Source organism: Girardinichthys multiradiatus, chromosome 20 (genome assembly GCF_021462225.1).
Source record: "Girardinichthys multiradiatus isolate DD_20200921_A chromosome 20, DD_fGirMul_XY1, whole genome shotgun sequence".
Classification (NCBI taxonomy): Eukaryota; Metazoa; Chordata; class Actinopteri; order Cyprinodontiformes; family Goodeidae; genus Girardinichthys; species Girardinichthys multiradiatus.
In genome coordinates this window covers 32,426,131-32,452,700 of record NC_061812.1, presented here as the reverse complement: position 1 = coordinate 32,452,700, position 26,570 = coordinate 32,426,131, and the positions used below count along the sequence as shown (strand labels likewise).

At 37.0% G+C, this 26,570-nt stretch overlaps 1 protein-coding gene across 4 annotated transcripts in view; it reads right to left on the bottom strand.

Moving 5' to 3' along the window:
* camk1b (calcium/calmodulin-dependent protein kinase Ib) overlaps positions 1–26,570 on the bottom strand; it is a 47,665-nt gene that overhangs the window by 7,694 nt on the left and 13,401 nt on the right. For 2 of the 4 annotated variants that reach the window (XM_047347065.1, XM_047347066.1), the window contains 2 exons: positions 22,646–22,759; positions 4,105–4,236 (listed from right to left, as the gene is read on the bottom strand). In XM_047347065.1, coding sequence (XP_047203021.1) covers positions 4,105–4,236; positions 22,646–22,759 — 246 coding nt within the window. The remainder of the gene's footprint in view (positions 1–4,104; positions 4,237–22,645; positions 22,760–26,570) is intronic. The other 2 variants (XM_047347067.1, XM_047347068.1) reach the window with 1 other exon arrangement.

The window sequence follows — 26,570 nt, the reverse complement described above, 5'->3', positions numbered from 1 at the left end:
TGAAATTTGCTGTTCACACATGTTCGGCATCTGAGCTGAGAAAGAAAGAATGGGTAAAACATTCAGTCTCTGAATGCATAAACCTAAAAACATAAAAAGACAAAAATCCAAATACTTGCAGCTATAACTTCAGTAAACAATGGTTCAGTATTGAGTTGGGGTTGCTAAATACAAGTTTGTGTTTCAGGATTCTTTTGGAAAAAAACATTGAAAACCATCTATCACTTTTTCTCATTCACATTTAGGCACTACTTTGAGTCAGTCTATCAGATAAATTCCCATTAAAATATTATTACAATTTGTGGTTGTAACGTGAAAACAGGTTAAAAATATTTAAAGGGTATAAATACTTTTATAAGATACTGTATGTGATGTATTTTGAGTACAAAGTCAGGATACTAAACTTAGACTGTCTGCAAAGACTAGATCCATCAAGCACAAAGCCACATGTACGAGATGTACCGAAGGGATCTCTGGATGGGTCAGCTCAAGCTCACATTGGATTACAGCGGTGACTCATCCAGACTGTAACAATGCATGGACACCTTCATTCATCTGTTTAGGACAGTGCTGAGGGAGAGATGGACTCATTGGAGGATAAGTGATGGATTAAAACTACAGAGAGATCAGTCACGTGTGGCCCCATCTGAGCTTAAGAGTTCAGGAAACATTGTACATTTCAACAGAATTTTATTGCAGCTGTGTTTGTCCAGGTGATGGCTCCGTGACAAAGAAAAAGATAGCCATAGAGCTATTGTTGATTGATTTTACAAGTGTGCATTAAATGCTTACAGCTATCTTACAAACTACAACTAACAGACAAGTGGGGAAACTCTATGGAGGATGATCAGTCTCTGCATACTGAGTTGATCATTAAATGCACAATTGGTCGAAGACATGCCTTGATCTAAAGAAATTCAAGAACGGATGTGAAACAAAGTCATTGACATCTATTAGCCTGGTGTTAAAAGGTATTTTCTAAGCCTCTGAGACTCCAGTGAACCACAGTGAGTGCCATTATCCACAAACCGAGAAATCATTAAACAGTGGTGAACCTATCAAAATTACTCCAAGACCTTATCAATGTTTCACCCAGGATGCGACATAAACATGTAAATGACTCCAAACCTCAATAAAGACTCAACAAAATGTGATAGACTGGACAAAAATGGCATCATTTTCAAGACAAAATCCAATGTTTACGAAACCGAACACATTTGCCCAAAAAACATCGTAATCATCACCGACACTTTTACAAAACGAGACAAAAGTGAAACATTTTAAAAGGTTTGTGTCATGTTAAATAAAGCATAAAAATAACAGCATTTTGGCTATACTGACAGTCAAACAGGGTAGAAGGAGTGTGGTGGTTGGGGTCTGCTTTGCTGTTTCAGGACCTGGAAGACTTGATGTAACTGATGAAACCACAAATTCTGTTCCCAACCAGAAAATCCCAAAGGATATTGCCTGGCCTTCAGTTGAAAAACGTAAGCTCTGGTGCATTTGGCTCCTCCAACAAGACAATGATCACAAAGCACACCAGCAAATCCACCTCTAAATGCCACAAAAAATAATAATAACGTATAAAAATAATAATGTATAAATAAATGAAGGTTATGCAGTGCCAGTGAAATCAAGATGCCGTGGCATGACTTTAAACAGGCCGTCCATGCTCAAAACCCCTCCAATGCAAAGAGCAGCAATCCAAAATCCGTCCACAGTGAGGTAAAAGACTAAATGTCTTCCTAAAAGTAATCTCCTCAGAGCCACCATAGTAAAAGATAAGCATGGATGATTTTTTTATTTTTTAACTGTTTTGTTTTCATTTTATTATAATACTATAATACTGTAGCTGATTAAACAAAGGCCCACCAGGAAAACCTCAAGTCCAGCCAGTTCCCTCTTACAGCAATTTCTAACAAGCATGTAGACATTCAGAAAGCTGTTGGTTGAATTAGAATTAGAGGCATCTAAAGAGTTATTGTGTTCATAAAATGTGTATTTTCCTTTATCTGCATTTAAATACACTGTTTTGTAAAAAAAAATTTTAAAAAAAAGATGATCGGTCCACAACACAAGAGCTGTAATAAATAGATCCACTCCTTCTATAAAGAGCAGATATATAAAGTAGTTTGTTTTCCTCTTAAAGAATTTCTAACCTAATTCTTAATGGTGAAGAAAATAACTGCAAAGTGGAACAGTTTCAGAGGCGCATTTCTTCCTGACAGTCGGTCTTCACACGTTCAGTTAAAGCTGTGAAGTTTTAATGAAGACATACTAATGAAACTGTGATGCGGGGTAGACTTCACTTTAAGGACGGTTTAATGTGACTATTCTGCTGGGGAAGCAGCGTCAGAACCAGGACTTAAAAAAGTTCAACAAGCTAATAAAGAAGGCTGGTTCTGTTCTGGCAACTCCACTGGGACTTCTGGAGATCATTGTGCACAGAAGGATTCTTCATAAAATGAAAAACATTATGGAGAACCATGAGCATCCTCTTCATGAGATTGTTGTACAACAACACAGTGTCTTCAGTCAGATACTTCTTCACATCTGCTGTAAGACGGACCGCTACAGAAGATCCTTCCTGCCCACAGCCATCAGCATCTACAACAGCTTTTTGAAGAAACCTTCATAATATGAGCTACAACAACATTTAATTTCCCCTTGGGATGAATGAATTATTTTTGAATTAAACTGAATTGAATTGAATTCTACATATGCTTCTCTCAATTATATTGTTGCAAACCCTCTCAACCTGAACAGAAAAATCTTCAGGAGATCATCTGATTTGTAGAGAAGGACCAATTTAGTCTGCTGATTTCATAATTTATAAGGAAAATTATGTAAAATAGGATGTTAAATAAATAATGTTCCTTTATTTAAGAGATACAGAATAAAAAAAAAACAGTATAGAATTTCTCCATCTACATTAATAAATTAAACAAACTTATATTCATGAAGCAACTTCATAACACCTTTGGAGTTCAAAGAAGTTGACACTCAGTAAAGCAGAGTCCCTTTCATCCCGTTTTGGTCTTCGTCAACTCCTCCCTCCTCTTCCGCAACAACATCCTCAGCTATGATGTGACGACACAGGCAAACATACAACCACCCTGCCCCCTGCTCTGTGATGTATGGGGACATAACATGAGTAATGAAGCCTTTGCATGAGTCAATATAAACGTCCTCCAAAGCCAAACATGACTCTCACGCCGTGTTTACCTCAGGTTGTTTTATTTAATTTGTGACAGTTGTATCTGAGCTGTTAGCTGACCCCCACCACTCTCATTCCACAGTCCTCACCTCAGAGGGGATCATAACTGTATATTGTGTTTCTCCAGTAACCCAGGCAACAAGACCTCTAAAAATAACTAGAGACCTGTGTAGATCAGCCATTTTTACTGTGACCTGTATATCCCCAAATATATAAAATGAACACATCAGAAAAACACTTCAGGGTTACAAAGTTTATGTCTCTTCCTTTGTCTTAATGTAAAAAATAAGCAAGAAAGCTTTTTCCAAGTAAAAGATGTGGGTTTGACTGAAAGGAAGCACATTTTTTAGGTGTTTTTCTTTAAAGCATAAGACTTCTTGTTGCGTGTTATTCCATTTTTAAACAAGGTCAATTTTAAAAAGGAACTTTTAATTGCATTTTAGGTAAGTGCACATTGTTTAGCACCGCAATGTAAGTAAACAACATCATTTTAAATGAAATATGTTCAACATCAAAAAAATGCATGTTATGTGACCTTAAATGTGAGAAGCACATTTTGTGAAGTATTAAGTATGTGTATTACTTTTGTTTAACCCTCGCTTTGTATAGTGCATGTGTACTGGGATAAAGGGGGTGTAATTCAAAGTGCCATGACATCACCAGTCCCCCCACACTTAGTAATCGTCTGATCACCTGAGAAAAAAGGATTGATTCACAATAAACAATCGAGTATAAGGTTCGGTAATGTGGATTTAATGATGAAAAAATGTTCTATGCTTAACCTTGCATCAAATATTTTAAGCAATAACGTAACCTTAACTTTTTAAAACCTTGTTGAAACCACTTTAACTTATGTGTTATGTTTTCGAGGACAATAGGCCACTTACTTGTGCAGAACTGCAATTTCATTTTCAATGCTATTTTCTTTGCCTTCTAATGCTTTCTTAGGGATGCACTTGATAGCCACCAATCTCTGCGTCTTTTTCTCCTCGGCCAGGACCACCTCAGAGAACGCTCCCCTGAAACCAAAAACACAAGGGTCAGTCTGTCAAATCTGGCATCAATCACCAGTGTTGAGATAGGGTTCTTTACATGCTTCCACGGTAAAGAGGAAGGGAGGAAAAAGAAAAGTCGGAGTTTGATGTTAAATAGGATAAACTGCTTTAAGAACTTGCCAAATAAAGTTAAAGTGCTGATTAGAATCTTGGCCCACTGATGCCAGACTGAGATTATTTTTAACATTAACCTCCTCCGGAAGGCTCTGAGATGCTGACTCAAATTCTGGCGAGCCTTTAAGCTGGTGGGATGATTTGGAAGCACTGGTTTTGAACGCTGGGGGTTCACATGATGGCCAATAAAGCACTTGGACGGCTTATGTTATCTCAATTTATATGAAGGCGTATCTGTGGATGGTATAAATCACTCAACGCATCTTTCCAGTTTACCTCATCTCACTTGACTGAACCCTTAAAATCCTTTAATAAAAATAAATACAGCTGCATATTATCTTATAACTTTGAGGGGGAGCATTGAATTGGGCTGTGTTACACCAGTGTCTACACTGTAACTACTCAACTAGATGCTGCTGAGAATAATCAAAATTACATTTCTGTATCTTCTGTCTTCCTACCAATAAACAATAAGATGAACAGAGAGTGCCGAAGAATTTTTATCATTTTCCCCTCAAACCTTTTACTCTGGAGCAAAACAATTCTTCTAAAATCTGACGCCAAGTGATTTCTAACTTGGAGTTAAAGGCATGACATAACTGCGTAAATTCCTGGCCCACAACTGTGTGCATCCACCCACACTATTGGGATTAGTAGTACAGCAGAAACAATGGGCTGTATGAAAAGGATATTGAGGGTTAGGATAAAGCAAACATAAGAACTCAAATTGCTCTTGAGCATCATTAGAGGCTCTCAGGCACAAAGACACACTAGTCACTGTGTCAGCTGTTTCAGTGTGTATACATTTATAACTGTGTGGATGATAATGTTTAGTTGGGGACACCTGATGTCATACAGATGTTAAAATGGTGCAGAATTTAACATTGACAAATGGAAACCAATAGATTAAACAAACAGCCTTTCTTCAGTGCAATTTATCAACTTCATGACTAGATTCATGCTGGAAAAAACATTATAGGTGAAAGTAAATTGCAATAAACAAAAAACTGTCACGTTCGGGTTTTGAGGCGGACCAAAGTGCAGACAAGAGCTGGGTAGCAGCATGTTTAAAGAAGGTTTCTTCTTTATTCAAAGATAAATCCAAAACACGGCAAAACACGGCAGGTATAAACAAAAGTCGAAATCCAAAACTTACAAAGTTGACTCTGCAGGAACATGGAAAAACACAGCACTTAGACGAGGGTAGTGAACGGAAGGAACCAGCCAAGAATAATGAAAACCAGTGAGCTAATAAACAGAGGGAAGTGAGGAATGAACCAATGAGACTGAAAGTTAGGAAAATCAGAGAAGATGGTAAACAGGTGTGAACCAGGCTGCCGAGAACTGAGGGAGTAAGAATAGTTGCTAAGGTGACCAAACTAGAAAAGGGAACGAGAGAGGAACCAGACTATGAAAACCGAACTAAAAGTAAGCACTGCAAAACAAAACTCAGGGAAACAGAACTAAGCGAAGCTATGGACGTATATGGATAACTAAAAGAAACATAGGAACCTAAAATAGTCATTAACAAAAGTAAACTGAGAACTAGAGGAAATAGAAGAAAACACCACAAACTAATAACTAACAAAGAGCCCATAATGAAAACCTTGATCGTAAAATAAACAAAAACTAAACCAACACTGACTGAGGTAACTGGAAAGGAAACAGAGAACGTGAGAACTAGAATATGTGCAAACCAAAAGTAAACAATAACTAAAGCTAACCAATAAGGGAGGCTGGAACTATAGTAACTAAACCGAGGAACTAACCTTAGGAAAGAGAACAAATACCTAACCTAATTAAACACCAAGACACTAAATGAGAAACTAAACAAGAGAATCTAGGGAAGACAAAGAACTATAATAATAATAATAATAATAATAATACCATACAAAGTAATAAGAAAGCAACCACTAAGAAACTAAGAACGAGAGGAGAGAAAACAGCAAACACAAGGAAGCGGTAGAGAGAACAAAACTAACAGGGAGCAAAAGGAAATAAACAAACATGACTACAAAATCCAAAATATAAACATCTAGATGAAAAGTAACTAAACATAAAACCACAAACAAAGTCCAAAATGTCGTACCCCGATAAAAACGACTGTTTTCCTAAAAGATCAAGAGACAAAAAGTAAGAAAGGGTGTCACCCTGCTTGACATTATTAACATGGTGTATCTGACCTATATATACCCTCTTTCAGTTATGACGTTTTACATATCAAGACTTAGTAAGAATCATGTGGTTTTTACCACATCCAAAAATAACATAAAACAGACATTTTCTGTATGACTACCATTGTCTCTTGTATCATCACTCTCCTCATTGTGGAGAAATATTTTCTAAATTTCAGCACCTTGACTCATCTTTTTCATTCATTCAAGCTGTCTGATAGATAACCTGATGTTGGACAGAGGAGTTAATGAAATCTTGCTGAAAAATCAACTTTACAGTCTAAAAAAACTCAGTATTTTGCATTTCTTTCACATAAAAAAATAGAAGACCCTCAACTTCATTATCCAAAGAGAATTACCTTTGTGCATAAATGTGGTTGCACTTTTAAAGAAATGTGTAATAAAAGCTTGCCATATTTTTCTGCGATAATCCATTATCCACAACTAGAATCCATACCAGTTCATGGCAAGCAACTGCATGTTTGATTTAAAATGCATCAAACACAATTTTACCGCAAGAACTAACACTATGTTCTGACATATTACCATCTTAATAAAACTTGCTGTGCTGAGCTTGAGGGTAGGTTTCCAACAGGAATGGCAACGCATAAAAGATGCAATTCAAGCAAAGCTAAAAATGTATGTGTGGGCTGAGGGGAAACACAGCTCTCCTGTCAGTTGGTTTACCGATACTTTATCATTTACAGACAAGGAAGGACTGCACAGCAGCACACAACTGTCACCAGACAGTGAAACTTTCTGACTTACACATAGTACTAAAAATCCCAGCTTCCTCTGTATAAAACAAAAACAACACTGAGAAACCTTTGAAACTGCCTCTAAGTTGACATCAAATACTTTAAAAATACAATTTAACCCTTTTTTTTTTTTTGCAAAGATCTGGCTAAATGATAGCACCTCAACTTCAGTTTACTGCAGTTAAATATTAAACTGAACTAAATGCTGATGCAAAGAGGGCAGAAATAGAGACAGTCAAAACAAAACCATCAGCGTTTTAAAATACATCTTCCTCCATCCCCCTACTCTTCCAGTCCTCAGTGCTAAACAAAGCTCAGTCAAACAATACTCTACTGGAAATAGTTATTAAAATAGTAGTCTGAATAGAATAATCTCACAAAAGTATTACACGAATCATGATATTCAGTTTACAGTTCTTGAGAAACATGTTAAGACTCTGGTTCTACTACACATTTTAGTCACAGAGACCTAAATGCAGAACTCTGATGAGGAAACTATTTCAATGGTTTGTTGTGTTTAGAAAATTGTCCTGGGAGTGAAGCTTCTCACAACCTAGCAACTATCACTCCCACAAAAATGCCATTAGTCCTGGAAAACATCCAGCTGTGTGGAGGATGCTGTCAGAGCCGCAAATTCCTCAGTGGCTTCTGGACGATTTCGTTGACATTTTCCATGCGGCCATTGCAGACCAAACGACTTAGGCAGTGAAGCATCCAACCCTGGTTCACACACCTATCAGGAAAACCTGACAATCCTAAGCCATTACCAACCGCTCCAAGAAACATTTTTATCACTTCTCAAACTATAACTGTTTCACATGAAGTAATAAAAAAAGGTCTCCCTTACAGATTAAAGAGGGAAACGTCAGTGAAACCTGCTGTCATGACTGCCTGTACAACAAACAACTGAGTGACCTCATCAAGAACAGAACAACTTCCTACTTCTGACTTCCACCAGCAAAAACACATACTGAACTAAACGTAGCTAAAAGAAAAGCCATGTGATACATCTTCACACCCATCTGTAATTTTAACGCACTATTTTAGTGACAGCAGGAAGAAAGAAGCTGGTTCAACAAAAATCAGCTCAACACAAATTATCATGTACCAAGACAAAAAGAGTATGGATTGTATAAAAACAAAGTAGAACCAGTGATTCCCAAGTATTTAAACAATCAGGCATGTAAACAGCTGGTAGCAGTGAATCTGTTTATTGGGATCTTACACGAAGTGCTTGAATGCAACACCCCGGCTTTTAAATGTCACCGGCTGTTTATGCAACGTCATTTAAACTGTTGTATGGCTTTTATGCCAGCAAATGTAAGACAAAACTTATTTTTTAAGTCTTTCTGAGTAAGACAAAACGTCCTTTAAGTGTGCATTGCTAGAGAACTATCAACAGCAAACTGCATTTAATAAATAAATGTTGAAATCTTTAATAGAAATAGAAATATGTATATAATTATTTCAGGATTTATTTAATTGTTTCATATTGTCTTTTAACCATTAAACAATGATTACAATTGTCTGATAAAATAATGATTAATGATAAAAATATGTATTCTTGTATTTATAATTAATTTATTTACCTATTTCTAGCCCTATATAAATTATCACATATATATACATATTTAACAACTTATGTAAAATATGTTGTTAAATATATTAAACTGTTAAATATATTAAATTGTTGCAGTTTTGGCCCTTGATTAAGAAAGTCACTATGTCAGATGGATTTAAACCCCATTAGGGCCGTGAAGGCTCATTTAAAACAGGTTATGCACTACAGCCTCTTCAACCTCCTCTGTGATATGAATGCACCCTTGTTTGCTGGGGGATTCACTGAAAACAAATGACAATTTTTGTCACCTTGTGCGCTTATCACTTGTCTCTTTTTATTCTGGACAATATGCTACAGATGTTGCAACTGAAAAACATAAAACTCAGGTATTTTTCTTTTGAACGGAGGAGACAATCTCAGCTGCATCAAGACATTGGATGATGATGGTACTTTGGCAACAGATAATTGTAACCTTTTGTGCTTTACTTATCTGGACACGTCCAATGTTCTTAAAATGTTTTTTTTATCTGTTTACACGTTGAGAAGAATTGAAAAATACCCTTTCATCTCTTGAAAAGAGAGGAAATTTGAAACTGTTTACCAGATAAAATTCAAGATGTTACAAGTGAAGGAAATGTATTTTATTTAATTCCCCATCAACATCTTCTAATTTGACACAGTGAAAATTATTAAAACATTAGGCATAACATTATGACCACAAACAGTTAAAGCAAGTAACAATATCTCTTCATCATTGCAGCTGTTCATGAGTGTAATACAGTATATGAGTAAACAAGTTAACATTTTCCCCTCAAGGTTGATGTCTTAGAATCCAGAATTAGTGGCAAGGGGAAAGGATTTAAGTGAGTTTGACAAGAGCTGAGGTGTGATGGCTAATTGACTGGGTGGGAATATTTCCTAAACTGGAGCTCTCAAGGGCTATTCCTAGTCTGTACAGGTCAGTATCTATTAAAGGGTATCCAAGGCTCATTTATGGATGCTGGGAGCAACGGCTGACCTATGTGGTCTGATGCAACAGTTGAGCTGCTGTAGCTCAAATTGCTAAATAAGTTAATGATTGTTCTATTATAAAGGTGTCAGAATACACTGTGCATTGCAGTTTGTTATGTATGGAGCTGCATAGCTGCAGGCCAGTCAGGGTGCTTGTGCTGATTCGCTGTCCCCGACTTAAAGACAACAATGGGCAAGCAAGCCTGAGAACTGGACTGCAGAGCAATGGCAGAAGGTGGCCTGTTCTGATAAATCATGCTTTTTTCGCATCACATGGATGGCCGGAGCAAGTGAATAGCTTACCTGTGGAACACATCACAAGGATGAACTATGGGAAGCAGGAAACTGTAATGTTTAAGCAATGTTTTGCTAAAAGACCTTGGATCCTGTCATCTATGTGGATGTTACTTCACATGTACCACTTCCCTATGCACTGTTGCACAGCATGTACACCCTTTCATGGAAACTGTATTCCATGATAGTTGTGGCCTCTTTCAGAACAACAACTTCAGGAGCACCACCTTTCAAGATGACCTCCAAATTCCACAGATTTGAATCCAGTGATCTAGGTGATCATAAAGTTATTTTGGAATGCTGTATTGTATGTGTTTATAATAAAAAATGTCTGACAAAAATACTAACGTGATTCTTAAAATGTACAGCTGTTTTTATAAAAAAAAATGAAATGACAAAGTTCTTACATTGCCAAACCCTAATGCATTTCAGTTATAAGCATTTTACATGCATTCCTTTAAACTGGTTTCTCCCAAACATTCTCCTCAGGCCAAACTGCTCTACATGTTTTCGATCTGCTACTGCTGTGTGGAATTTTCTTATCAAAGTGGGAGAGAAGTTGACTCACAACAAGAGAAAATCCGGACTTTGTCTTTATAAGTTTTATTCAAAGGCATTCAGCGTTTGAAGACCCTGTCACTGAGGTTAGTCAGTGAAGCAGAGCCCCGATCCACATTTACACACAGCATTGAAAGAGTATGTCGGTGTTACCTCAACTTAAAAGAGTTTGTGCTTTATGGCCCTAGACCCTCCTCGGGTCAGAGGTAACAAAGTCATTTATGAGCGGACCATCTGCTCTTCCAGAGACACAACCCTCCAGGATGTGTTTTAACCATGAAACGTCTGATAATGGTTTTACAGACCAACTCCTCTAGGGTAACAAAACACAGAGGTCAGAGGTGAGAGAGGTAAGGGAAGTTCAGAGCATTAAAAAAGAATTTTCCACAACAGCTGCAACACACCTGATTCAAGAGAATTAACCTCCTCAAAACCTGTCCTTCACTTTTGTAGATGTTATTTATCCTCTACCAATTAGATACAAGGAATCATGTAAAGAATGCAAGAAAATGTCCCCAGGAGACCAGAGGTTAGAACACATTGATAGAAACAACATTATAAAACTGCATTGCAGCGTACTTTAGCTCTGAGCCATAAAAAGGAAAGAAAAGGATAATCTTCAGAGAGGAAGAGTAGCAGATGTTACACAGACTTCGCTGTTCAAACAAAACTGTTATCCAGAATGATTACAGTGACTCCGTAAAACAAGAAGAGAGAGATGGAACAAAAATCTGTTCAGTTGGTTATAAATGAAGTCTATTAAAATCCGTAGCATCAATTAAACTAGACTTTTAAATACATTGCATAAAAAGAGACATATTCATTTTTTCTCACTGTCTGGCTTTAAATTAGATCAAACTTTACCAATTTTAGGTCAACTAGAACTCTCAATTCTTTTTTATTTGCTAAATGTAATTTGTAAATATTGGGTTTCAACTGTATATGGGAGTAGATGATTGTTGAGAGTTTGTAGGGAGCTTAATCCCATTGACAGTTTCAGCTAAATTGTAAAGTAAACAACAGTGTTTACTGAACTACCCCAGCTCCAAACAGGACATTCTTCTAAGCACCATGGGACGTGTGTCCAGGAAAAGGACACACACACATTCACCCAAACACGTACACACAGCGCAACTGATAGCCACTAAATCCTCAATAAAGACACACTTGCCACAATACAAACACTTGGGTGTGTTCTCAGAAATCTACTGTTTACACACCAGTTTAAAGTTAACAAGAAAGTAAAATCAAACAGTTCATAGTGACTTTTTTTTATTTTTATTGAAATGTGAAAATACACATCGTAATTCAACATGCTTAACATTTCTAACCTTAGTTAAGATCAATTCTGTGATTGAACTATACCAGTACATGCATGTAAATTAGGACGAAAGCCCACGATGAATGTCAATGTTTGGGTTAGAAATGCAAACAGAAAACAATCCAATGCCAAATGGAGTATTTTTATTATTAAATACAGTAGCTACAAAAAACATACAGCACATTGCTAACCACTGACTTTCACATTTAGCTTGTTCTTGAAATAAACAAGAGTCATCGTCCTCTTTGCATCTTTTTCTGTAATCGAAAGCCAGTAGGAAGTCTGTTGCAACCATCTGCTTCAGCTGCCAGGGCCAATACTAACACTTTTTCAGAGACAACTCTAAACAGACAAGGAGGCATTCCTCTTGTGCTGATGTAGTTTAAAATTATTCTTTTTAAAATATTCATAATTTAGTATTATTATTATTATTATTCATCTAAAAAACCTGTTTATCAGACTGCATTAATTGTGCCATCCGCCATGCTGAGAAGTTGGTCAAGGAGGAATGTAAACAGATAACAAAATAGTAACGGAGGAAAGGTCAGAGAGACATAGGGAAGGACCATCTGGTCCAATCAGAGTTGAGAGACACCCAACTGGGATACTGGCCCTGAAACATAAAAAGACAATCTTGCTTTGTGTTCTTTCTAAACATGAAGATGCAAAAGAGCCAAATCTAATAAAATGTATATGTACTGCATGTTTATATAAAATTAACATGTTAAACAAATGTTTTTATGTAAAGCAAAAAAGAAATAACTATTTATATTCTGCTATAATGTACTGATAATACAGCTGAAGTAATGAGTGATAACTCATCAACATTCATTTATTATAATTTGATTCCAGTAAACTGACTTGAACCAAGATTTTGTCTAGCTTAATTGAGCTTTATTAAACTAAATTAAGACTTAAGAATCAATTAATCTCATAACCTTTTAAAAGCTGAAGGATTAATTCTTGACCTTCCTATTAAGCACTCTTTATTACAAACAAAAGAAAACAAATTTATCTTTATAATTTCTCATGATTAAGAGTTATCTAGAATCAATGAAAGACAATTAAAATGTAATGAGAAGTAATAATCAATGTAACCCAAAAATGAATTGATGAATAATAAGATATATTTATTAATGAATAATTAACAAGGCACACAATCAAGCAAAAATAGAAGGCACAATACACTAATTCTACTTTTCTATAACAGGTTAAAAGATAATTTTATGGCCACAAAATGAATATTCAGCTATTATTTAAACTGATAAAAGACTTTAAATTTATTAACAGTATGTCAGTCTCTCAGGAGCCACAAGAAAGGTTTACTGCCTATTCTTTTTTTTATTAATATTATTTCTACTTTAATGTAAGAGGGGAAAGAAAAATGAGAAAACAGTTGACTTGGAAGGGTCCATCAGCTATTTATGTTCACTATTGTGTTTTAGATGGGTTGAAGTCTGGGCTTTGAGGGGAACACTGCCACACTTTGTTTTTTTTTTTTTCCATTTCTCATTTGTTTTACTGTAGATTTGCTCCAGCCCTTCTACATCACCTCCAAGCTACAGCTGTTGGAAAAAAGGTCTTACATTTGAGTCTGGAATATTTTTAGTACAAATGAGTTGCAAACCGCAAAAAGTCTAGTTACTGCATAATAAAAAATGCATCAGCCCTCTGCCACCTTGCTGGTGTACAGTGTTTGTGCTGATAAGCTACGTTTTTGCCCACAATGCATCATGGCCAAATGTCTCCACTCTGGTCTCATCCCTCTAAAAAACATTGCTCTAGAAGTCTTACAGTTTTATACAGATGTATTTTGTTATTTTAGTATTCTTTAAAGAAGGAGGAGTGATTGCTGGCAACGGTGGGTCCATCAACAAATTGGACCTTATAGATTAAGAATAAGATGTCATCAAAGTTCATGTACATGTAAAAATAGACAGAGATGCTTTTGGAAATATAGTGTATCTCATGGTATTTTCTAAACATTGGATATTTTAATGAGAAAAGGCCGCAGCATTTTACCTCGAGGCTCCACACTGCTTCCAATGAGTGTTTGCGTGTAGACTCACTCTGGTAATTTAGGTCGCTGCTTTTGCCCTCGTTTTAAATTTTACTATGCTGCCTTCGCAAGGAATATGGAGCAAAAACATATGGAGAATCTGCAGCCCTGAACTCTTCTGACCGATCATTCGGCAGGTAAGTAACTGAACAATTTAATAATTTAACAGGTGTATTTAATTTACATGGTTTACGAATTTGTCAACTAATGTGCTTAAACAAAATGTGGATTTTATTAAAGAGAAACATCATGGGGGATTAAGCTAGACAATGACATATTCAATGTGCTAATTTGTGAGTAACTTCATTTAACCTAGCTGAATTAAATTTAGAACTAGTTCTTGTCAGGCACAACACTGGTTGTCACACATCTGGAGCTGCAACTGACAAAACTTCTGCTTTTTTAGAGGAACGCTCACATGGTGATTACCAACTGATGGTGTACATTTAATTAGAAGCATCATGCTGCTATTTCCTCTTTAATTTCTGTGATGTAAAGTTAGTTTTAATTGTAGGTCAGATGATATGACAAATGGAGGAACAATTTTCTAGTGTTTGCAAATGAACTTCTGATCATAGACCCCACATTGTATCACTGCAAGCAATTTTTACAATACATCTCTGGAACAAATTCCAAAGTGCAGCAAATTCACTTTATTTTTACCCTAACGGAAAATAACTTGATTCCAAACATACAGTGGATTCTTATTTCACTGGAAAGCATATAAAATGCTTTGCTGAGGATTTCTATAACTGCAGGTATTAAGCACCAGTTGTTTTTACACGCCAGGATCTTGACATTTAGACAGCTTGAAATGTGGGGAATTTAGAGAATGCTGTATTATTCCAAAAGAGGAAAACTGTCGAAGATATGCATGAAAAACCAGAGAGTGCTCTCAAAACTGTTAGGGGCAGTCTATTGCTATGTGCAGATGGAGGTGCATAAGGGGCCATGCAGTGGACACATACATGTGTGCGTCTGTGTATGTTTGTGTTCTAAGATCTATAAGCTATGCCATGCTGAGCTGAGCTGTGCTGTGCTGTGCTGAGACACAGACTTCTGTTTGAATTAGGTCAGAGTAAGACTGAAGAGCTGAGAGTGAAATAAGCAGGGCTGAATGTTTAGGATGGAGCTGGAGTTAGAAAATGCTTTAAGTTCCCATTTATCAAACAGCTAATCAGTATCATAGAATTTATAGAAAAAAAATTTATCCACATTTATTTGAATAATTCCACCATACTTACTTCTTATTACTGTGGTCTTAAATTGCATAATGTCTCATCTTAAAGGTGTGTCCACACACTAAGCCAGAATAAAGCTAGAGTAAGTCAGTAATAGGAACAAAGCAGAATATATATAAAAATAGGGAGCCACAAGGCTTGTTTATAGGGTATTACCATCTAATCAGGGACTAAGAAAGAATAACAACTGGAGTTACATTAACACTGTGTCCGGTGCTTTCAACAGACAGCAGCGCTGTGTATCAAAAAAGGTGGAAGCTGTTCTCATCTTTGATCTTAGTCTGAAAAAATCCCAACAAAAAAAAACTTAGAACAACTAATTTTTTTAGTTTAAACTAAAAATGATGGTAGCAGTTCAAGAGTGGTTCTTGCAGAGAACAATAGGAAGCACTGGGGGGAAAACAACTGAAATCGTGAGGTGAGCCATCACTGTGATATAATTGGGTGAACATGACAGTAAACGATGGGGTAAAGTTGAGACAGAGGCAAAAAAAGGAAGCCCAGAGAGAGACGCAGATGAAAAATAGATGAAGCAGGGCAGCTTTCATACTGGGAGACTCATCTGCTCCATAGAGGTGGCTGTTTCCCCTTTGTCTAAACGACTCTCAGATATTTAAATTATTTTGATGCTAACTTAAAATACAAACACTGAATAATTAACAAGTGATAAGAATAGAATCCCTCATAAATTAAAGTCTATTTGCATATACATGGATCTTCAGTGTGTCTTCACCTCAAAGTAATTTTTGAACTAACAGGAATTTATTGAAAATGAGTTTCTAAGAAAGTTATTAATGTGCTGTAACATTACACAGGTACTACACAGTTTTTATGTAGAAATCATATAGTTTTCCAGGCTTAAACTTCCAGAATTCCAGGAAGAAAGGACACAATAGAAAGTTTTAAAAATGTTAGCACAACAAAAACCCTGTGTATCTTTTTTAATGAGGATTTCATAGTAACATTAGCATCAGTGCCAGTCTTCATACTGCTTGGACAATTTCATATTTTTTACATTAGAACCACAAATACAGATTCTCAATGGATTCTCTAATTTAGATTAGACTAAACCTTGGTTTCATCTGACAAGAGAGGCTTGACCCAAATATTGGCTGTGACCAATACATGGCTTTTTGTGGACAATTGTGGCTCAGTGGGAAAATTTGTTGTCTTGCAATTTAGAAAGTTGTGAGTTCAATTCCAGCTTCCTCCTGAGAGTTGGGAGTTGTTGAATTTCTCCACTAAGAAAAAAAATTAGCCATCAGTAAAGGTGGCAAACTAAAGTTCATACAATATAGCCAAAAGGTACAATGTGAGGGGACAAATGGAGTAAAATGTTTTTACTTTGACAACCACCTTGTTACTAGCCTAGAACAAACGTTTTATATCATAAAACAATGTTTGGGTTCATTCTTGGATTTGAATATTTACTCCCCTCATACAACAGTTAAAGCTGATCATAAATTATAAACATTTTATATTTCTTCCCCATTAGTCAATGGATATGGTTTACACGGTGATAAAAGCATAAACTGTAGAGTGAAGATGAGTCTGTCAAACAAAAATATTTGCAATGTATTGTTCTTCTTGCCATGGAAAAGAACAGAAATGAGAAGAATTGGTTCTCTTTGTTCATTCATAGAGGAAGGAAGGGAGACAGGGGCAGTGGAGGCAAAGGTCAATGACAGGAAAACTCTGAGGGAACAGAAACAGACATTTGATACAAGCATTTAGCTTGTGAGAATAGACAAATGCAAAGAAGAAACAGGACAACAAGCACTGCTCGTTCCAAATCAATAAAAGCAGCGAGGGCAGGGGCCAGTGGGTTACCGCTTGACAGAGTCAGACAAGCCGCTCCCATCAGCTCTAACGATTTTAGATGATTACTCCTCTCCTACTTTCACCCTCCTCTTCCTCCCATGGCTTCCCCCCCTTTGCTCCTATATCTCCTGTGTGTTCTACCATATATTCTGGACAGAAAATTCCAAGGATTTTTCTCTTTTCTGCTCACAGCATGAGAACATGTGCTGCTATTTAAATGTCAGAAAAGTCAACATGGTTCATTAGCGCAGTTTGTCATCAGAAGAAAAATCTCACAGCCTGCAGCTGAGTGTGGGAACACTTGAAATATAGCTTTTTCCAGGCTCTGAGAAAAGAGATCAACATCTGATAAAAAAAACTGCAAGGAAGCAGCAGGATAAGTCGAAGTCAAACACTAACAGAGTAGGGCTGCCTGTGCTAAGAATAATTTTTATCAGGCATAAGGTTATTGCAGTCAATCCATTATTAATATTAGTATGAAGTCAATGAAAGTGTCTTTACATGATGTCAGTATTTGAAATAAGAATAAAACAGATCAAAATGTTAAGACTAAGAAGACTTAAACGGGCAGATGTACAGTGCCTTGAAAATGAATTCATTTTTTTCATCGTTTGCAATGTTACACACATAAACATTAATTCATTTTACTGGGATTTTTGGTCTAAGGCCAACACAAAGCGTCAGGTAATGGTGTAAGGAAAAGGATACATGGTTTTCACCAATGTTTTTTTACAAATAAAAATCTAAAAAAGTGTGGTGTGCATTTGTATTCATCCCCCTTTACTCTCATACCCCTAAATAAAATCCAGTGCAACAAACTCCCTTTTGAAGTCCCTTATTTAGTAGTATAGTCCACTTTGTGTAATTAAATAATAAAAATAAATGCAGCAGGTCTGTGAAGGCCTTAGAGGTTTGGTAGAGAACATTAGTAAACAAGCAGCATCATGGAGACCAAGGAACACAGCAAACAGGTCAGAAAGAAGGGTTTGTAGAGGATTAAAGCAGAGTTAGGTTTTAAAGCAATATTCAAAGCTTTCAGATACGCAGAATCTGTTGACAGGAGAACTATTTGACTGTCAAAACCAAACTTTTTGGCCAACATGCAAAAAACTATGTTTTAGAAAACTGACACTACACAACAACGTGAACACATCATCCCCACAGTAAAAAAAAATATTAGAGGCAGCATCACAATGTGGGGATGTTTTTCTTCAGAAGGGACCGGGAAGCAGGTCAGTGTTAATGGGAAGATGGATGGAGCCAAATACAGGGCAATCCTGGAAGAAAATCTGCTGGAGGCTGAAAAAGACTTAAGAGTGACTGGAACTTCAACTTTCAGCAGGACAACAACCATACGACCACAACTACAACAAAATGGTTTAAATCAAAGCCTGGTAATAGGATAGAATGACCCCATCAACATGCAGCCCTAAATCAAATTTGTGGCAAGACTTGAAAATTGGTGTTTAATACAGTTTCCATTCAATCTAACTGAGTTGGAGCTTTTTTGGCAAGTATAATTAGTAAACATTTCAGTTTCTAGATGTGCCGAGCTGATAGAAACTTACCCCAAAATATTTGCTGCTGTAATTGCAATGAAAGCTGGTGAAAACCGTGTAAACTGTTCCAAACCTTCCATTTCACAGTTACGCACCACTTTGTCTTTGATCCATCACACAGACTCCCATTAATCCCCATTTATTGCAACCAACAATGATTTCACTGACTACAACCCTGATGACAGTTTGGTTTAGGGCATAGTACTGTGCCCTCACCCATGTATAGCGAACATCCTAATTTTAGATAGAACTCAAAGGGCTGCAGGATACATTGGGATTCCTATTTTACAGCAAACACGGTGTGAATCTGGGACACAAAGAGCAGGTGACAACAAAGGCTAGCTAGAATAGGTCTGGATTTCTGGCAGCAGGGTTGCTGCTTTGCACTGCACTAAACACAAAAGGCAGAGAGGCAGGGATAATAGCTGAGGGTGATTAAAATAGTCACAGAAATTAAAGAAATGAGGCAGATGAGGATCTGAGTTGATTGCAGTTAAAGTGCTATTGCCCAGTGTTGTCTTGCTAATCCCCATCTGTTTTGATTACAGGACATGTTTTTAGCTGGGGATTATCGGTACAAATCAACACATGCCACTGGGATTCATACCCAGCATATATTTTTTGCATGTATTAAATACTTTTTTGTGCAATTGTGACAAAATTTTAGCTTTGCTTTTTGACTTTGCTTTAATTATCTGATGAATTAATTGTATGAGCTTTTTTTCATCAGGTGCTGTTTGCCCTCATTAAATCACAGATGTGTATTTGCGATTAGAGACACAAACCGCACATAATGTGCTTTTAAATACACAGCACTTTATTTGGCATCAAATTAATAAAATTGAAATAGCACGAGGCAGGTAGATTGATGCAGTTTTATCCTTAAAGTCTGACGATTTGACGACATCACTAACAGCCCCTGTATGGTCAAAATGTGAGAGATGCTTCATAAGTAAGCAGATCAATAAACAAATGTTTGAATGCTCATTAGTTGTTTCTGTGCTCTCCCATGTAAGCGGGTTTATCTTATGCACAATGCACACATATGTACCCAGTGTTGGATTATTAATAGCAAATCAAAAACTTTGTTTCCATAGAGACTGTTTGAGTCCATTATGGAAAGTGTCTCCTGTTGTTACCAAGACAACAATCCAGCAATGGCAAATGAATGTGGCGCACACAGCTGAGCGATGGCAGAAAGCGGGTAATCTCTCCACAGACGGGCACAGCCCCGATCCAGAGGCAGGTGGAGAACTGGAACAATGACAGCGACAGTGTTGAAAGGATGAGAAGGCTTTTCATGTATGAGCTCATGAGTTGGGCTCAGATGGGATTGTTCATTTAATTGTAGAGATGTTGCAAAGAGTAGGTTTAGGGAATACATTTAAGGTGGAAGGAGCCTTATCATATAGAAGTAACAACAGCCACCTAAAGTTGCATCACATTTTTATTTAGCAGTCTAAACTTTAGCTATTGCTACTATGATCCTATATTCCCTTCTTTATATATTCCTATGCGCAAAGATGCACAGATCTGAGATTTGTGGCCCATTTCTGATTTCCAGTTCTTGTTGAGCAGAAAGCTGCTAACATTTACAAATCCAGCATGTCTTCATGATTAACGGAAAAAAAAAAAACTCAAAAGGAAAAAAAAGAACCATTTTACTGTAGTATTTTCAGCTGTCCTGGTATCTGTTGAAGTCAACTCAAGGTCAATGTGCCCCTTTGCCAAGTCCACAAAATGTCTCCTAGCTGGGTATGAATCGACATCCTGTGACAGAAAGCTCCTTTCCATACCCGAAGAAGTTGGGAAAAACAAGACCAAAACAGCCAAAGTACAACGTGCAAATAACAATTTCATTTATTCAGCAAAAGAGATATCCAAACCAACCTGACCTATGTGAAAAAAATAATTTTCACCCTTTCTAAACCATAAATGAACTGTGATTGATTGAGTTTAATTTCACCTACCATACCCAGGCCTTATTAGTGTTAAAGTAGGCCAGAAACATTTCATAACATCAGTAAACAATCTTCCGCTTTACCTTGGAGGGTCCTATTTCTCACATGACTGAATCCTGGACAAACAAGGATGTGGTGTGTCTAAAAGATGCTCAGGCATGACGCCTTGGAGAAACATCGACTGCTACTATAATAATATAAACACTGAGTGTCACAGAGCAAACAGAGAATTAAAGTTTAGTTTTAACTTGAACTTATTGGGTTCATTGTAAATAGGAAAATAATATGCGGTCAAAATTGCATCAGCCTGTCAAGGAGAAATTGCAGAACGCTGTTTTTTTGCATGGTCTAACCTGCACTTTAACATAGGCAGAGTTCTGTGTAGCCCCAAGTCTGGTTCTTCTGCATGCCGCTGTGTATATGCAAGGGAACCTGGCACATAAACTGGTATTAAAAGGCAAGTAAGAAGACTTGCCGTGTTCATCGACATATTAACAAAACCAATTCAACATATGACATACGGTTGATACCTTTTTAATTTAATTAATTTAGCTGATGTGTGTTAGCTTAAATTAAAAACACTGGGTTTTCACAGAGCAATACACTTCAAAACATGGCCAAATGAGCAAAACAATGTTAGATACTGACATGAAAACTGTAAAATCTTCAGTCAAATTGCCTGATTTGGACTTTAAATCTATGAAATCTTTTGCAATGTTTTTTAGGGTTATTTTCAGTGCTTAGCTCTGGTGTTAAATGGTGTTCAAGGGTGTTTGTGACAAACACTGAAGCTGGAATCTAAGACTTAAGCAAATGTAAATTCCTTAAAAAATTGGTTCACATTTTACTGTGGGTTGACAGAATAGAATGTCTATATATGGTCAACTACCTTATTTTAAGATGTAGATTTAAACAACCCTGATGCAAAAATGAATAAATGAAGTGTGTTCATGACAAAACACATCTAGATATGTAACATTATTATAAGGAGTTTAGTTTCAGAGTTGTTACGAGAATCTTAGAAGAGTTTCTAATGTTTGCTGTGTTCCAGTGTTTTGTGGTTGCTTTGTAGAAACTGTAAGAATGAGTAAAAGGTTTCACATGATACAGTGTCAACAAAATTCAACATTTGAAGCCCCACCAAGGTACACAGTATTAGAAGGCTATTTGATTACCAACCATTTATTACAACAGTACTGAATTACATAAGTCACAGACTGACGGCTAATAGACACAGGGGTAATTCTTCTGGATTACCCAGAAAAACCATGTGCTCTAAAAAAGGTATCTCTGTCTCTAATAGTGCAAAGAGATACAATCTACAAATATCCAGAAATTCAATGTAATTTAACAAATGTGGAAAAAAAGTTGGAGGGAATTTTAAACACAAAAATTAGATTTTCGTGTTTAAAATTAAAGATGTGGAAGGCTTTATATTCTTTTGAAGTCTACTGTGCTTTGAATGGTGCCCAAAAACTGGCAGAAATGTTCAAGAAAAAGAAGGACCAAAATTGTTTTTGTATCACAATCTATGACTATTTTCAGGCAAATGCACAACTAGCGTCTTTGATTTTTTTTTTTTTTTCCACTTGTTCAATAATAAACTAAACAAGTAATATTTGATTAAAACAAACAAAGTAGTCTGATTTTTATATAAATATTAATCTGCAAATCATTATAAACACAACACATAAAAAGAGTCCCACAGGTTGGCTTTTACACAGAAAACAACACCAAGCAACTCATGAGCTAACATCCACACAAGCAGCATAAAGAAGACGGCAGCGGCCGGCTTAGCATGAACAAACAATAAATAGTTAAGAAGCTGCATATTCACCTTGAAACATAAAAAGATTTTACAAAATGTATAAAACATGTAAATCAAATCTAAAACAAAAACAAAAAGAAAGATTATTTTGCTGCTGATAAAAGCACACTTACGTTCCCAGAATGTCTTTGAAATCAAACTTCTCCTTGATATCTGAGGTCTTCTTCTTCCAGGCGTGTCCATCTTCACCCAGTGGCATCTTCTTGTTGTGGCAGTCAGAAACAATACTAGTAAGGAAAAAAATAGGATCAAATGAAATAGAGTGTATTTGTGTGACAAAGCATAGAAAGTCATTGGTAGCAAAAGGCTCGTTTGCTTTTGTTGATTTAATTATTGAATTTATTTATTAATCTATTTTATTTATTTTACTTTTTAAGGATTTGGGAGAAAAATGTGACTGTAGCCACGTTTACAATTGCAGCCAGTCTTTACATTAAACAGTACAAGAATTTATTGTAGAGACAGAAAACAGTCACACCCAGTATTTTCACAGTTAAAGTGGCACAATTATTGGTGCTTAAGTTTCAATATACAGACCAAAAGTTTGGACACACCTTCTCATTCAAAGTGTTGTCTTTATTTTCATGACTATGAATATTGTAGCTTCACACTGAAGGCATCAAAACTATGAATTAACACATGTGGAATTATATACTGAACAAAAAAGTGTGAAACAACTGAAAATATGTCTTATATTCTAGGTTCTTCAAAGTAGCCACCTTTTGCTTTGATTACTGCTCCACACACTCTTGGCATTCTGTTGATGAGCTTCAAGAAGTAGTCACCTGAAATGGTTTTCACTTCACAGGTGTGCCCTGTCAGGTTTAATAAGTGGGATTTCAAGCCTTATAAATGGGGTTGGGACCATCAGTTGTGTTGTGCAGGAGGTGGATACAGTACACAGCTGAAGAGGTGAACGGATGGACTCTACATGCCTGGTTCCCACCGTGAAGCATGGAGGAGGAGGTGTGATGGTGTGGGAGTACTTTGCTGGTGACACTGTTGGGGATTTATTCAAAACTGAAGGCATACTGAACCAGCATGGCTACCACAGCATCTTGCAGCGGCATGCTATTCCATCCGGTTTGAGTTTAGTTGGACCATCATTTATTTTTCAACAGGACAATGACCCCAAACACACCTCCAGGCTGTGTAAGGGCTATTTGACCAAGAAGGAGAGTGATGGGGTGCTGCGCCAGATGACCTGGCCTCCACAGTTACCGGACCTGAACCCAATCAAGATGGTTTAGGGTGAGATGGACCGCAGAGTGAAGGCAAAAGGACCAACAAATGCTAAGCATCTCTGGGAACTCCTTCAAGACTGTTGGAAAACCATTTCAGGTGACTACCTCTTGAAGCTCGTCAACAGAATGCCAAGAGTGTGCGGAGCAGTAATCAAAGCAAAAGGTGGCTACTTTGAAGAACCTAGAATATAAGACATATTTTCAGTTGTTTCACACTTTTTTGTTCAGTATATAATTCCACGTGTGTTAATTCATAGTTTTGATGCCTTCAGTGTGAAGTTACAATATTTATAGTCATGAAAATAAAGACAACTCTTTGAATGAGAAGGTGTGTCCAAACCTTTGGTCTGTACTGTACATACAAATTAAAATGTTGCACTTTGGCTAGGACTTTTTAGAGCTTGTGTTTTAGTAAAATAGCAATCTAAGAAGAGCATGACCTTGACTTCCAGATTTAAATCTCAGGAGTTAACCTTTTATAATGTCAGCATGTACAGTGTCTTGGCAAAAGTATTCACTTATTCACATTTTATCAGAATTGATGTCACTGGCTAACACAAAGTAGTTCATGATTGTGGGGTGGAATGAAAATTAAACATGATTTAATTTTGTTTATGAAAAGAATTGTTTCTTAACTTTGGTGAGCATTTGTATTCATTCCCCTTGAGTGGATACTTTATACAACCACATTTTGTTCCAATTACAGCCGCAAGTCTTTTGGTGTGCGTCTCTAGCAGGTTTGCACACCTGGACGCTGGATTCTTCTTTGCCAAATAGCTCGAGGTCAGACAGATTTGATAGAGACCCTCTGTGAGCAGCAGTTTTCAAGTATGATCACAAACTCTATTTGGATTAAAGTCTGGACTTTGGCTGGACCATTCTAAATCATTGAACCAAATTATTCCATCACACCCCATGCTGCATGTTTAGGGATGCTATGCTATCCTACTAGAACGTGAATGTAGCGGTTGAATGCTTCTTTGAACAATGCTCTCCTTGCCTGGCCTGTCAGTTTTGTTGGATGGCCATGTCTTAGTAGGTTTGCAGTAGTGCCATAGGTCTTTCCATTTTTGGGTTAATATACTGAGCAGTGCTTTGTGAATGGTTCAAAGATTGGGTTATGGTTTGTTAACCTCTGAGGCTGCATTTATACTGAGATTAAATTAGACACAGGCGAACTTTATTTAACACTATATAATATATGCTAAGCTATAAATTATTTGTCTTATACTCAGATTTGGGGTCAATTTAAAGCAACACAAATATGTTGTGTCACAGCGTTGCATCAGTTCCTCCTTCCAAAGAAGTTCACAATCATATGTTTGTCTTTTCCAGTTCTTCAGAGTGGTGCAAGGGAACTTGCTGTCACAGTTTTCGTCATACAAGCCCAGAAATTGTCTATAACTTCAGACCTTGAGTTACTAAAATAGCCTTGTTCATCTCAGCGCATTTCACTCCTCCTCTGTTTCCAGGTGCCTTCCTGGCAGCTTCACACTCTGAATAAGAGATAATGTAATGCATTGTTGGAGACTGTATAGGAGTATTTAGTATTAATAGTAAATACTATTAAGTAGTATTAAACTAAACTTAGCTTAATACTTTATAATTGTGTAGACTTTCACCAGATAGCTCTGAATCAGCTCATTCAAGTGATGTGAGTGTATGAGACGCTAAGCCAAAAGCAAGGGAGAACTTGGTTTTGGCAGGCTATATAATTTATATATATATATATATATATACAGGTCCTTCTCAAAATATTAGCATATTGTGATAAAGTTCATTATTTTCCATAATGTCATGATGAAAATTTAACATTCATATATTTTACATTCATTGCACACTAACTGAAATATTTCAGGTCTTTTATTGTCTTAATACGGATGATTTTGGCATACAGCTCATGAAAACCCAAAATTCCTATCTCACAAAATTAGCATATTTCATCCGACCTATAAAAGAAGTGTTTTTAATACAAAAAACGTCAACCTTCAAATAATCATGTACAGTTATGCACTCAATCCTTGGTCGGGAATCCTTTTGCAGAAATGACTGTTTCAATGCGGCGTGGCATGGAGGCAATCAGCCTGTGGCACTGCTGAGGTCTTATGGAGGCCCAGGATGCTTCAATAGCGGCCTTTAGCTCATCCAGAGTGTTGGGTTTTGAGTCTCTCAACGTTCTCTTCACAATATCCCACAGATTCTCTATGGGGTTCAGGTCAGGAGAGTTGGCAGGCCAATTGAGCACAGTGATACCATGGTCAGTAAACCATTTACCAGTGGTCTTTTGCTTCTCTGTAGCCCAGGTCAGGCGCTTCTGCCGCTGTTTCTGGTTCAAAAGTGGCTTGACCTGGGGAATGCGGCACCTGTAGCCCATTTCCTGCCCACGCCTGTGCACGGTGGCTCTGGATGTTTCTACTCCAGACTCAGTCCACTGCTTCCGCAGGTCCCCCAAGGTCTGGAATTGGCCCTTCTCCACAATCTTCCTCAGGGTCCGGTCACCTCTTCTCGTTGTGCAGCGTTTTCTGCCACACTTTTTCCTTCCCACAGACTTCCCACTGAGGTGCCTTGATACAGCACTCTGGGAACAGCCTATTCGTTCAGAAATGTCTTTCTGTGTCTTACCCTCTTGCTTGAGGGTGTCAATAGTGGCCTTCTGGACAGCAGTCAGGTCGGCAGTCTTACCCATGATTGGGGTTTTGAGTGATGAACCAGGCTGGGAGTTTTAAAGGCCTCAGGAATCTTTTGCAGGTGTTTAGAGTTAACTCGTTGATTCAGATGATTAGGTTCATAGCTT